General features: G+C 40.6%; 1 protein-coding gene across 2 annotated transcripts in view; it reads left to right on the top strand.

The window, feature by feature from the left end:
- The window catches only part of itga9 (integrin, alpha 9), a 55014-nt gene that overhangs the window by 3393 nt on the left and 37062 nt on the right, over positions 1-14559 (top strand). For both annotated transcript variants that reach the window (XM_076974274.1, XM_076974275.1), the window contains exons 3-14: positions 3000-3106; positions 6576-6699; positions 8210-8277; positions 10313-10442; positions 10532-10617; positions 10735-10797; positions 11104-11241; positions 11504-11609; positions 12538-12632; positions 12999-13089; positions 14007-14052; positions 14179-14333. In XM_076974274.1, the coding sequence (XP_076830389.1) occupies positions 3000-3106; positions 6576-6699; positions 8210-8277; positions 10313-10442; positions 10532-10617; positions 10735-10797; positions 11104-11241; positions 11504-11609; positions 12538-12632; positions 12999-13089; positions 14007-14052; positions 14179-14333 (1209 nt within the window). The remainder of the gene's footprint in view (positions 1-2999; positions 3107-6575; positions 6700-8209; positions 8278-10312; positions 10443-10531; positions 10618-10734; positions 10798-11103; positions 11242-11503; positions 11610-12537; positions 12633-12998; positions 13090-14006; positions 14053-14178; positions 14334-14559) is intronic.

Genomic DNA, 14559 nt, shown 5'->3' on the forward strand with positions numbered 1-14559 from the left:
CAAGTAATTTCTTCTCCACTCTCTAGCATTCCTTAGAGATTCATCCAAATATACACCCTTCAGTAGCAAACAAAGAGCCCATTTAAAATCACAATCAGGGAGCTATAATACCTTATTTTAACATAATCGAGTCATATGCTTATCTATGTAAGGGGCATATGTTAAAATGAATGAAGGATTTTGTACTTATGCTATAGATCCGAGTCAAGGGAGTTTGAGTGATTATGTGAATCACATAGCATGTGACTAAATGAGTCACCATGGCTATCTGTTTATTGCTTGATATCTGCTTACTTTGCAGTAGCATGCATATTATTTTATCTGCTGTTTATGCTGAGCCAGTGGTAATGAAATGCAAATGTGAATGAAATGTGTTTAAACTAACCTCTCAGCTTACTCCCATTTTTAACAATTTGAAAAAACTTTTTTAAGCCAGCCTTAACGTGGCTGAGTGCTCACGCTTTGATGGTCATTTGCAGTAATCTGTTTTTGCTCCACTTGCTTCATGCTATCTGCTAAAAAAAAAAACGACTGACCTTGATGATCAAAGCAGAGTGTGGGCAGGTCACCCCGCCCCCTGCTCCTTCACTTAGTTGTCCTTTAACCAGCTCATGCAATGCAGTTCCACCCATTCGACATGGTCAGAGTGTGCACTCGAGCCATATCCCTGATGCTCCTCAGAGAGACTGGGAGAAAAGCCATCACCTCCACGTGCAGCTCGCAGCCCCGTGGAGAAGAGCACTCAGGACCCACCCGGATGAGAAAACAGACATGTCTGTTATTGAGATCGCAGGGGGAAGCAAAGTTGGAGATTTGATGAGATGTTTATTGTCTGGAGTGCATTCCTTAATCATTCTCATTTGAAGTGCTGCCCAATGTCCTTCTGGTGGAATTCAAAGGAGTTTTTTCTTTCAGTCGTAACCACATGAGATATCATGTGCACTGTTAAATGTCAGAAGATGTATTCATAGTTTTTTGTTGTTTTCATTGCATAGTTGTTGGACTAAGTGCACTTGTATTGAATTGCTCATGATTACTCCAAATTTTTTATGTGTTCTGAATTGTTCAGTCATAAAACTCTGGAACAAAAGAGAATACACAACACACAATTGAAGTCGTGCATTTCACCCACATTTCATCCAGATGGGGCTTCTCTGTGCTGATGTGGTTAGTCTGCTATGCAATAGGGAGAAGAGTAATCAGAGCCAAAGCAAACAGCCCCTGTCCCGGGAGCTGTCACCCTTGCTCTCCAGAGCATGATCACAGTCTACACCTAGATCGTAACCGAGGGGAGTCTGAGTATGAGCAAAAATATTGAGGTGGTTCTGTTTGTTTGGATAAACCCATTATAGAACCAGTGCCACACCTCATGAATACTTTGTTTTCTTAAGTAAATTCCATTATCAAGGATAACACAGAGCCTTCTTATTACAAGATATTAATAATAGACAATTGACTAGTGGACCGTCAAGCCCAGACTAGATGACTGTCAAGCCCGACGTGACAATAACACATATAAACGCTGCAGCTACTGTGCCTGATACATATCAGCGTGACACCCATGATTTTGCCACTGCTATGTTAGTGTCAGTGGTCCCTCCCTTCATAATGTCTCGTTAGCTGTTTTGTTGTGGTCAGACAAATCAATGGCCACTGAAGTGATCAGTGATGAATAGCTTGGTTGACAAAGTGCATGGGACCAAACAAGTCACACCCTGTAAGTGTACACCTATAAAATGGCAAAAAGGGGCAAATTAACATATGTGCAATCTAGATGTTTCTGATAACATAGATGAGTTTGGGATTATGGCACTGTTTGCACATACTGGAATTTTGCCCGAGGTTTCACTGGAGCTGCAGTCTTTGCCCTCCGCACACACTCTGAGAGGTAAGGGCCTGTCCCTTGGGTTTGTGTTTGTCAAAGACTTCTAGATCCATTTGCGGATATAGTTCCTGCTAGTATTATTTTTGTCACAGTTTGTTTGGTAGTGGATCAGGAATAATGATGTTGAAAGCTAAAATAAATAAAAATGGCCCCTACCATGTAGGCTTCTACCATCCAGATGTTGTACAACAAAGTGAAGACTCGTTACAGAATCACTGACTGAGCTATTGGCTCTAAATGCAAACTGAAAGAGGGGTAAGGTGAGGGAGGAATAGTGACATATGATCCTCTATGATTATTAAGGAAGGTAATTTTCCTTGTGTGACAAACTTTAGAGCAGGGGTGCACAACATACGGTTGCTGATAAATAATTTGGCCCGCCTTCTGGCTTCGTGCCTGAATTTGAACGCCAAACCAACAGTGTTGTTTTTTGGGCTACATTTTAGTTGGGCTACCGCGGGAGTAAGTAAACATTAAGAATCGATCGCGACATAATACATAATTTGTCTCCATTTTACACTATAATTTTTTTCAAAGAGTACAAAATGAAAGAAAAAGGTAGTTATCACTATTGTATGCTTTACAGGAGGTGTTTACTATGTTTTAAAATGAATAATGTAATTCAAAAGTGTTTGTCATTGCGGTGCTCAGGATTAGATCACCTGTTCCGTGCTACGGAGGCAACTTGCCAGCCATCCCCCAGCAGCAGCAGTATTTTCTGTTGTCCTGTCGGTTGAGCCATTGTGTTCATCCCTTAGGGACCCGATATATGTCTTGTCTTTACACCTTACATTGTGTGCTTAATTTGGATTATGTCACAGGTTTTGCGGTGGTGCACTTTATTAATTAAATCCTGCATTTTCCTGTGACTGACATGATCACTTCCTTCTTTTTTGGCATTCCCTCATCCATCACAGCCTATATTTTAAATGACAAATTGCACAAATATGTCTGTACAAAATGTCACAATTTTAACTGTATAAGCACATTAGTTACCCATATAAAACCATTAAAAGGGGCCCAAGCCACCACAGAAAAAATAACAAACAAAATTTTGCAAGGAGCTCTTTAGCCTGTGACACTACCTGACTTAAAGTTCTTCTGACTTTTCCAGGGAATAAGCAGAGAGAATCTTGTGGGAAGACATGCCAAGGAGACAGGAATGATGAATGGATGGGTGTCAGTCTGTCCAGACAGAACACACTCGACGGCAAAGTTCTGGTATGTCTCACCAAAACCAGAAACTAGTTCACACAGACACGCACACACACACACACTTGTTATGCTTTATATGACACTGGTAATATAATAAAATAAGGTAATACAGGGTTCCCAACTTTTCAAGATCGCTTGGAGTGAGACGGTCAAATGCGTGTGTCTCACGCTCAATGCGTGAGAGTTGGCAACCCTGGTAATATAAATTAGGTTTAATGTTGAGTTATTTGTTTGAGAGCCTGTGATAGAGACCACATAGGTGAGGCAATTAAACACCAGCCTAGAGTAAGCATTTTCAATACAATGTATAAACTGAGATAATGAAACTAAACTGACAGAGATGAAAGAACTACTTTCAGCAGGTCTTAGTCATTGCAGCTATATTGAAAAAAAATGTATCTATGTAAAATGCACATTTGGAAAGTAAGGCCAGATGTATGCATCCACAGGGTACTAAATCTGAATGTAATACTTCTTTGTGATATATTGAGATTTTTTAAAATACTTTTCCTACATATATCATTTCTTTTCTTAATGTCCTATAACAAACTAAAAATCATCTATGTAAATGTTTAAACAGAAACTGCTTTCACTGGTAAGAGAAATTAAAACCATCTTTGTCACAGAATTATTGCCACTGACCACATTGTTAATCTCCAGCTGTTTTTTCCATCAGAAAAAAATAACTATGGCAGCATTTCCATCATTGAATGTGCATGGACTGAAAGACAGGCCAGTTTCCCGTGATGACAAACTAGAGTCCCAGAATAGACAGATTTACTTGAACAAGGCCAACGAGACTCCCAAACCTAATCAAGCAAATGGTTTTTCCCCCCATCATTAAAGTGGCTGGGAACCGACTGGCAGCTGACTGGGTTTGTTTAGGCTTGCTTCTCGCCCTGGTGACCCTCTCGCCCCGGTGGCCCTCTCGCCCCGGTGGTCCCACTCAAGGGCAGTGTCCTCGTTACGCAGCTACCCAGAATTGGGTGATGAAACCCCGCTCATCCCCCTGGCCCCTAGAGGTTTAGCCGCACTCTTTGATGGCCAGCCTGGAGGGGCGGATGCGGTGTGAGCAGCTGAGAGATGTGCTGGACCTTGTGCTGCTACACTGAGATCTGGGCAGGATGAGAGAGGGAGGGCTGTTAGACAATGGTGCTGTTGCTGATGATGACAGCAGACATTAAATAGACACGTTAAATTAATGGGTATTAATGTTTCGTCTTTGTTTTGGTTTTCATATGGGAATATGATAAATGTAATAATGATGATTGACAATGAATTGTAAGTACAGTAGGTGAGTTTGTATTCTATTATACTGTGGACATGATGTCATTAAGTCTGGATCAGACCCCTAAAAATCCATGCTTAAATCAAACTGGATGCTTTGAACAGACTGTAATTTATTTGTTTGAACAGAAGACATTACAGTCATAGTGTAGAACAGTTTCTTTATGTTAAAACAAATTCAGTGGCAAGCTTTCTCTTACCTGTAAGATAATGTCCACCATGAAGCTTTCTGCAGGCTCTCACATATGTGTGAATATTCACGTTTGTATGCCTTTGTGTCTGTGTCACCACCTAAATAATGTCCCATTAAATCATTTTGCATCTGTACTGATCCATGTTTCTGTGAAATGCATGTGAGACTCCTGCAGATGTTAACACTCCAAGGTAATCTCTCCTCTCAGCCAATCAGTCCTCAGTATAACAAGAAACAATGACAATTGGAACTCAATGTTGTCTATGCGCCTGTGTTTGAGCCTTGGGACAGATTTCTATGTTCATTTTGAGGGATTCAAATGGGCTCGCTTATTACTGCAAAGGTCAGAGCTTCACTGAGTGCTCATTAAAGTACTGTGGAATGTTCATTTGGAACTTGTTTGCTGAAACTCCACCAACTCAGCAAATATAAAATCTTTCCATATGGATCAAACAGTAAACTTTAATAAGTTAGTTCTACATTTATAACAGAATTTTGAAAATCACAAATGTTCTAGAGTTTTATTGGAACTGATTATGTTACAGTGCAATGGGTTGGTACCCTGTGGAGCCTGTCTGGAGACTCTCATAGTAGGCACACCTTGCACCCTGCTCTCCAGACTCACACATCCCTGAACTGTAATTATGTAATTTAGGAGATGAATGAATGAACCGTTTTTGTTCTGCATGTACATTCCTGTGATATGTCTTTAATGTTATAAAATAACAGCTCACTTAAATGAGCTCACATCTAACCTTAATGATGCTGCAGTTTAACAGTGTTCCTTCAATGCTCAAACATTCTATCACAGTAGAGCCTTCTGATGGTGTGTGTGTGTGTGTGTGTGTGTGTGTGTGTGTGTGTGTGTGTGTGTGTGTGCGCGCGCCCATATGTGCCCACTTGCACACCCATGTATTCCTGTTATGTTCATGACTGGCTAGTCTCTGAATTCCACAGTGCAGGGAGAGAGCAAGGAGCTCTCTTGAACAGAATCACATCTCGCCACTGTCCACAGGGTTAGCAGCAGTTACCACACACTAATGTGTCTGTATTCCTGCTGAGGTCAGAAACCTTGTCTAATGCCCATTTTTACTCTTTGTACTTTGAAACACCAAAGGAAGAAGGTAGTCTTACATATACTGTATTACTGTATATATTGGCACAGATGTCTTTTCATTAGACAGTCTTAATGGAGGGGGGTTGGAGTTCTGTATGTTGTCACTACACAGTATTAAGAGAGCGTTGGGTTTTATTGGGGGGCGCGCGCACGGGGGGGGGGGGGGGGGGGTTCTTGTGTAAGTAGAATGTAGTAATTGAGGATGGTTTTTTTTGTTAGTTGTCAGTGGACTGTATTAATTGTAGGGGCGGAGTTGGTTTTTTGTGTTTTATTGTGTTTTTGGAGTATGCCATCAGTAGACATTACAGGGGAGGGGGATCATGAATTGTGAAAGCTGAAATGAAATATGACAGAAGTTCATCCTTTTTGTCTTTGCTTTTTTGCTATTTTGCAATTTCTTTCTCTCCCCTTCTCTCTCTGCCTGTTTCTCTCTCTCTCACTCCCTCTCTTTGTCTATCTCACTGTCTGACTCTCCTGTCCGTAAACCTGTCTCTCCCTGTTCTAGCACACACTCCGTATGCTCTGTGTTCTCTGCTTAAACAGATGGGTTCAGTGCCCCAAGGAGCTTTGTCCTCAGTGAGAGAACAGATATTAGAATGAAGATGCTCTACTAAATGCTTCAAAATCACAGCCATCCAGAACTCATCCACACTGAATATATTCAGTTCAGAGTCATGGCCATACTTGCATCTGCCTTGTTCATGTGGACTAGAACTGGAACAGATATAAATTCACATTGTTTTCGTTGTTCTCCATCAAGTGCGAACATTTGTTGACTGCAGCCTGTCTAATATGTAATACGTATGCTAAGTGTGTCTGTTACAATATATGTCAATAAAAAAAAAATTTGTTTTTTTTTTTTGGGGGGGTGGCTATAGGCTTGTGCACATCGCTGGAAAAATGTCTACTACGAGACTGAACACATCCTACCCCATGGTTACTGCTCCATGATCCAACCATCGTTACAGGGCAAGACACAACCTCTCATTCCATGTTATGAAGGTATGGCTCTTTGGGTATTACTTATAGCCTATAGCTAATACCTACTGGCCTATAGCCAGTACCTATTACCTGTAGCCTTAATTATAATATTATTTATGGTCCTCTTCATTTTCTCTAGAAGAGTGTCCTTTTCATTCCATATATTGTATTTAGTACAAAACAAGGCTTTTTTATATTGAATAAGTTGTTTGTTCTGTGGTCAGCATTTAGTGGTTTGTTTTGAATTATCCAGTAATAATGCATGTTTGCAATAGTCCATGAAAATTGAATGCATCCTGATTAAATGCTGTGGGAAAAATGTGTTGCATTCAATAACATCAATGTCATGAGAGCTTTGTGTAATGTTTCTATGAGTGCAGCCCACACTGGCTAGATAATAGAGGAAACCACCAGTTTCACCAATCACCAATAAACAAAGCAATGAGTGCTATAACTCCAACGCAAGTCTTCTGCTGTAACAAGCAACTGGGAGTAAAATGCTGGTCCAGTCTGTACTCTTGTAATGGTATGGAACACTGCCCATTAAGGAGACACACGACTTCCAGGCTGGGTTCACGGATGTGTTTGGTGTCCAAATGTCTGGGATCACTTAAGCTTAGAGTATTTTCAACAACACTAGATAAACATGAGCAATTCTGTGTAGTCTTGGAGTTTTGAGAACACATTACTTCCCTCTGTTATGGTTGTGGAGGAAAAACATTTTGGCTGTGACAGTATAGTGGTGATGGAAGCTTTGCTAAATGAAGTGTTGCAGATGATGAGGTTGCAGTAAACTTCAGACAGCTGCCCTTAGATAAGAGCTGTCCCTGCCAGCATGACTTGTTTTATTCATCTTTAAAGGTTTCATTCAAGCTTTAAATCTGCAAGCAACAATATTACAACTGATCTGTGTAAAACTCAGGGTGCACTCTACAGAGTGCACCAGTTGTACTCTGTCCTGCATTACACTCTCAACAGACATTATTGTATTATTTCAGGTACTTTTCCTACCATTAGCTTTTCATTTTATCATTCCAGAAGGAGACACTGGGCTTTATGTTTTTATTCAACTCGGGAAAAGTGGGGGAGGGTAGGAGAGTTCTTTTCAAGAGCAGAGGCCTCTCGACATTTGGCTCCCACAGTCACCTAGGCAGCTGCAGTCTTCCTTCCGTTTCCTTTGACAACTCCAGCCCTGCGCTGGGAGACCAGTGTGTGCACAGCACATTTCACGGGGATCCAAGCCCAATATTTTCTGTAAGAGGATAGCTTAGCATCCCTTCTCACCACCCCCCAAGTGTGAGCTCTTGTTGAATGTGGCGCTGCTGGGTTGTTCGAGTCTGCCTCTCAGCCCCCAGATTCCTCTTGGACCAAGCCTGGGCCTTTGACTAACTCCATATGGAATGCAGGAAGAGATCCAATAACTGCTGGCTCAGGCACACAGCAAAATAATTTTGTGGTTGCTGATATTTTTTCTTTCTCTCTCTCTCTCCCTCTCTCTCTCTTCATTTCTGTTTCTCTTTTCCTCCTGCAGACCATAAGAAAATGTATGGGGAAGAGCATGGCTCGTGCCAAGCGGGGATAGCGGGTGTTTTTACGGAGGTAGTAGCAGTACAAGTGTTGCATTTTTTTGTAAATGTCTGTGTTTTGTAATGGTTCTTGTTTGTGTGCTGCTTTTTGTGTGTTGCAATGTTTCCACTCGGTCCTCACAGCCAGTGGCCTGTATTGACACTTTGGAGTTGGGGATTTCATATGAATGAATGTTCAAAGCAGAGAAGCAAATTGATGTTCATAGAAAATAGTGATATCTTTGGATGTCGATATGTCTTTTTCTGAGCAGTATTATCACCCTCTTATTGAGAAGCAAAATATTTTCCACTCTTTGCTACTCTACAGAAAAACACTACTCACTTCTCACTATAAAATTTTATTTGCATTTGTTTTTAATATTCAGATTTGGATGACATGATGGTTGTGAGGGTTTTTCCATCTGCTTTGGAAATGTTTGCTAATTGCACAGGTTCATTTGAAAATGCAGACAGACATGTTTTGGAATAGGTACCAGAACATAGTCTAACAGAAGGGGTGCCTGGGTCCAAATTCATCAGTATCATCTTGAATTTAAAATAGTAGTAAAACTGTGTCTGTGTTTTAAACACAAACAAACCACAATTCTACTTAAATGTTTAGACTCAGTGAAACAATTGCATCTGAGAATACCATAAGAGTAATTTTGTTCAAGACTATGCTTTTTTTTTTTAGGCAGTATGCTTTGTCAGTTTTTTTGTCAAGTGCGCTTGTGGTATTTCAGCTTTAGAAGACCCTTTTATTGTACGTAATACTGAGTCCAGTATTTAAACATTAAATACATGGAGGTGGCAACCTTAAATTATTTTAAATGTCCTGAATATCAAGTATTTCGGCATTCACAGTGAGGAATCTGAAAAGCTTAAATTGTAAGAGTGAAATTCTTCCTAGAGTGTCTAGAGCGTCTGCTCTTTGGATGTTCTACAGATGTGCTGGACCTCGGATCATCAGAGATTGATGATAGTGACCTTGCACTAACATCTTCTGTGACCATCAAAACCTTGTATACCAGATGGTCATTCCATCATTTGGATACAGACAGCTCAGCTGGAGGTGGTGTTTTGCATGTTGTGCTATGCTGACCCTGACAAGATAGCCTTTTGTAAATAATGTGAAGATACCATTCTGTTGGCTACTTAAGCATGTCACACCTTATGTGATACTTGATTTATGTGATACCTGATTTAAGCCTGGTTGTGGCCTTCTTCCAATCGAAAATGATTTCCAGGTCAGGAGGTGAATCGGAAGCAATTTACCACATGGATAATCTGGAAGTGAGAGAGCAGAAACAAATCAGTCCATTAGTAACATTTAATATGTCTGGTTGCTGACCTCATCAGTAATGAAATTTGGAACTCTCACCATAGGGATTTCAAAGTGAAGCTGTCATTCACCATAGGGATTTCAAAGTGAAGCTGTCATTCACCATAGGGATTTCAAAGTGAAGCTGTCATTCACCATAGGGATTTCAAAGTGAAGCTGTCATGATAGTATAATGCTAGATCTTGCGCTACCTCTTGCCACAAAGCACAAAGGTGCTCTGCTGAGTTAGGATCAGTGCACTATGCAAACTATAAAATGTATTAAACCAGCTTAAGAAAATGAATGCTTTGCAAATTGAAACTGGTTGTAATAGTACTGTACACACACCAGTCCGGCCACCCTTGATACGCTGCATGTCTGTGTTTTGTGCATGTTTGTCGTTGTGCCACGCCCATTGTTAGCTTTCCCTGTGTTAGTGTGTTTCATCTGCCTCTTGTTATTCCCCTCATAAATATATGTATTTAAACCTGCACATGTTCCCTGTTGTCGGTCTTTGTATGCAATTGTGTTTGTATGCAACATATGTTATGTGTCATGTTGTTTATTGTTATGTGTATGAAATGTTCCTCTCCCTCGCTCACCGTGACACTGGTTGCTTACTGAAAATCATTCCAAACTCCTATTTACAAGCCTATTAAACAGTAAAACAGCATATGCCTGAAATTTTTGATGCATTTGGCTTTCTGGTCCGGATGATATTTGCTCAAAAATTATTTTGATATTCCAGGAGCTGGTTGTCATGGGTGCGCCTGGATCATACTACTGGACTGGAACAGTCAAAGTGTTTAACATAACCTCCAGTACTCAGTACAGTCTCAACAAAAACGATTTGACTTCTCAAAGATACAGCTACCTGGGTTTGTATTAGTGCTTTTATGATACAGTAGTCATTTTTGATATTGGCACAGTAATGGAGTGTGGTAACACTCAGGTGTCTCTTTCTCAGGCTATGCGGTGACAGCTGGACACTTCTCCTCCCCCACTGCTGTCGATGTTGCTGCCGGAGCACCTCAGGACAGTGGTGCAGGGAAAGTAGGTGGAAACTCTTGTCTCTCCTTTTCAGCATACATCACACATTTGTTGTTTATTGTTCTAGGAAATGTCATTATCCAGATAATTCTGACTCATTCATGGCTTCTACTTCTGTAGGTTTACATCTTCAGAATTGAGGGAACATCACTTGTGAAGATCTTTCAAGCTTCAGGGAAAATGGTTGGTAAAAATGTTTGTAGTGTTCTTGGCCTGTGCATAAAATAATTTCAAAATAAGTGACATGTAAAAATAAAAGGTGCCATTCTAAACTTTTGCCACATTCTTTTAATCTTTAATAAAAGCTGCTTGACCTAAAGAGTGATTCTGACTTTCAGTGCTTAGGAGGAAATATTTGTAATGTTTGCATTCATTACTGTTTGGTTCAACATAGTTAGTACATATTTGTGTTCTAAGGTGGTGACTTGCATTGAACATATGCACACAATAATATGACTCCTCCTGCTCTGTGCCTTGGCTTGGTTTCAGATGGGCTCTTACTTTGGCTCCTCACTGTGTGCAGTTGACCTGAACGCAGATGGACTGTCGGACTTGCTAGTAGGAGCGCCCATGTTCAGTGAGATCCGGGATGAAGGCCGGGTGTCTGTTTACCTCAGCAGGGGCAATGTGAGTTCAATCTGCCTTTTTAAGATGATATTACAATATTATAAACCATGTGTGGATGGCTAAACAGTTCTAAATAGTACTGAACTACCTTTGAAGTTGACTCTGATGTTGTATATATTCTTGTGTTATAATATTGTAATTGTTTGCAAAAAAGCTTATATAAATAAAGATAAAGTGACGTAATAAGCTTATACAAATTTGCTAATTACTTTAGGTTATGCATAATCTTCAGAATCAACATAAATGTTGGATGTTCATACAGGGGGTGATGGAGGAGACCGAGATTTTAAATGGAGAGAATGCTTACAATGCTCATTTTGGAGAGAGTGTCACCACCATTGGAGACATTGATGATGATGGATATCAAGGTGAGAAAATTAAAACTGTTCTTTTCACAAGAAATGGAATCCCTGTTTATACTTCTAATAAGAATTCTTAAAAAGGACAAGGCATTTTGTATTTTAGTTCTCTCCTTACTCTTGCTTTTTATTGTCTTGACACCATCGTACACTCACAGGTTTTTTTGGGCAACAGGTTACATACTGTTACGATTAGCCCCTCCTTCTCCTGTCATTCAGTCGTGTTTTGTTTTGTTAGTCATGTGTGTCCCTAGTCCCTCCTTGTATTTTGTAACCCTGCCCACTCGTTAGAGTTTCATGTGTTCCTCGTTTACCCTTGTCTGTTTAATCCTGGTGTTTGGTCCTGTGTCTCGCTGTTCATTGTTGTTCTTGGATGTACTCGCCTTGTTCTTGTTGTTCTGCCATACTGCCCCGTGTTCATTTGTGTGTCTGCATTACGGTTGGTTTGTGTTCTGGTTTAGTCATGTCACTTCGTCTTGGTTTTGTTACGTGTTCTGACTGCCTTTCTGGTTCGACCCATGCCTGCCTGTATGACCCCAAGTTCGGATCTCCCATTAATAAATCTCGCTCTTCTCATCGTTTGTGTCCGCCTCCTCACTCCACTCCGCAGAGTACGCTGTGTTACACATACTCAAGTGAGGTTCTGATAAATGCTCAGTATGTTTCCTGGTTTAACTTAATTTTTTTCTTGCTGCCAGAGCTTTTCCTGTATTAGCACAAAGATTGTCCTGGCAACAAAACCCTTTAGTGTGTTGGAGAAATCCATGAAGGCTGTCAGTATATGATGGTGCTATGTTCAATCTCACATCAAGAACTGAGTCAACTAGGTCAAACAGAAGTTTGAAGTCATGTGCCTCTCTGTGTATCTCTCTCTCTCACACACACACAACACACACTCACACACACACTCCTGCATTTCTCACTCTCTGTGTTGTAGATGTAGCCATTGGAGCTCCCAAAGAGGATGACTACGGTGGTGCAGTGTACATTTACCACGGAGACTCTACAGGGATAGTCAAGAAGTACTCAATGGTAACTTACAGTTCAAGTTACTAGTGTTTTACAAGATCAGTGGCATTGTGGATAGTCAAATTGCATTCAGCTATATGTATTATCATCACTAATTTTGGAAATAAATAATTATATAATTTGCTTGGAGAATACAACCTTTATTTTTATTTAGTCTTAGCATAATTCATTATCTATGTTACTGAGAAAATTTATGTCAGATTAAGTAATGTTGTACATTAAAAGATGCTTTAATAAGACATATTACAGTCTACCCTTTCCACTTTATTGGCCCTTGAATGAGTTTGATTAGTGAACATCTTAATCTTGTAGATACTGTATGTAGATATGATTGAAAGGCAGATTGTCTCTCTCCTTCATTGTCTGCAGAGGTTGTCTGGGCGAAGCATCAATCCAACCCTCCAAATGTTTGGCCAGTCTGTATCTGGCAATGTGGACATGGATGGAAATGGATATCCAGGTCTGGCTAATCTTGGCATGCACAGCAAGTTTGAATCAAACGAACATTCCTTTATATATTTGATTTGCTGATACACAAACTTTAAATTACATAGTCCACCTTAGACTATGGTTCAGACATGTGGCCACAGTTTGATTCTTCATCTTTGATGTCTCCCTACTTTGGGGAAAGAAAAAAAAATTATCCAAAAACCCATGATTAACGACACATTTATCTCACGATTGTAACGGGGTGACAGAAGCAGCAGACGCGGAGTATGGTGCCGTGGAATCTTTAATCTCCATAGCACAGCAATAACAATCACACTCAAAGTGAAGCAAAGTAAAGCCATATGAACACAGTGCTAGGCAAGAGACACAGGCGCTTAAGGCGCGAAGTCCGTAACTTGGCAGCTGGGAAGAAGGCAGCAGAAGACAACGCAAACAGGCTCCTCTATGCTCAAGGAATGCACAGCATTGGTGTGCTGGACCTGTGGGCTAAAGTAGGGGGTGAGTCGGAGGAGAGACAGGTGCCGGTGATTAACGTGTATGTAGGTGAATTGGAAAGGGAGAGTGGTTGTGTTGTGGAATGTGAGGAATCTGAAGCGTTTGGCTCCCCTGTGGGGCCGGCACGGCCTACCGTGACAATAATGTTGTGAGATGGCATTTTCTTCACAACATTCCACAGTGGACACTCGGACCTGACCAATATAGTAACTAAATTAAAGACAGTGTTCTGCCTCCTTTACCATCTGAGAGAGGGAGAGAATTATATTCATTCTGATTTTATTAGGAATTGGTTCTCTTGACTTTCATTTATGTCACCATGCCAGTACATTGTCTTTAGTGTACTTTAATATACTCTAGTATACTTTAATATACTTTAGTATACTTTAGTATAGCTAGCCTTCTTCATTAATATATTTGTTTGCAATATAGATGTGACCATTGGTGCCTTCATGGCTGACAGCGTGGTTTTATTAAGGTGAGAAACACACTGCTAATTTTGCAAGTGCTAATACTTTAACCAAAGTAAATACATTCCTGTGAGAAAAAGTGTAATATCTGTGCACTCCTTCATTCCTGTTTCTTCTCGCTGATGTGGAGATAGGTCCAGACCAGTAATCACGGTGGACGTGTTCATTTTCCTGCCAGCGTCCATAAACATCACTATGCCTCAGTGTCATGAGGGCCCTCAGCACCTCCACTGCTTTAATGTCAGCATCTGTATGCGCTTCAGCGGGAAACAGGTGCCCGGACAGATAGGTGAGGAACGTTTTCTTGGAGCCTGATTGTGGGCCACATTAAACATGAACAATTTTAAAGTTGCACACTTTAAAGTACAAAATGATTGAAACTAGGTGTTCTGTGAAGTCCCAGCCCTGGCACTGGCTGTGCTGTTTTATTTATACCACTAAAGTACCATGAGTAACTTGACCTTGTCTCAGAGGTCACTTACAACTGCTAAACTGTGTCCTTAAGGATGCCCCTG

The sequence above is a fragment of the Brachyhypopomus gauderio genome, chromosome 15 (genome assembly GCF_052324685.1).
Source record: "Brachyhypopomus gauderio isolate BG-103 chromosome 15, BGAUD_0.2, whole genome shotgun sequence".
Taxonomy (NCBI): domain Eukaryota; kingdom Metazoa; phylum Chordata; class Actinopteri; order Gymnotiformes; family Hypopomidae; genus Brachyhypopomus; species Brachyhypopomus gauderio.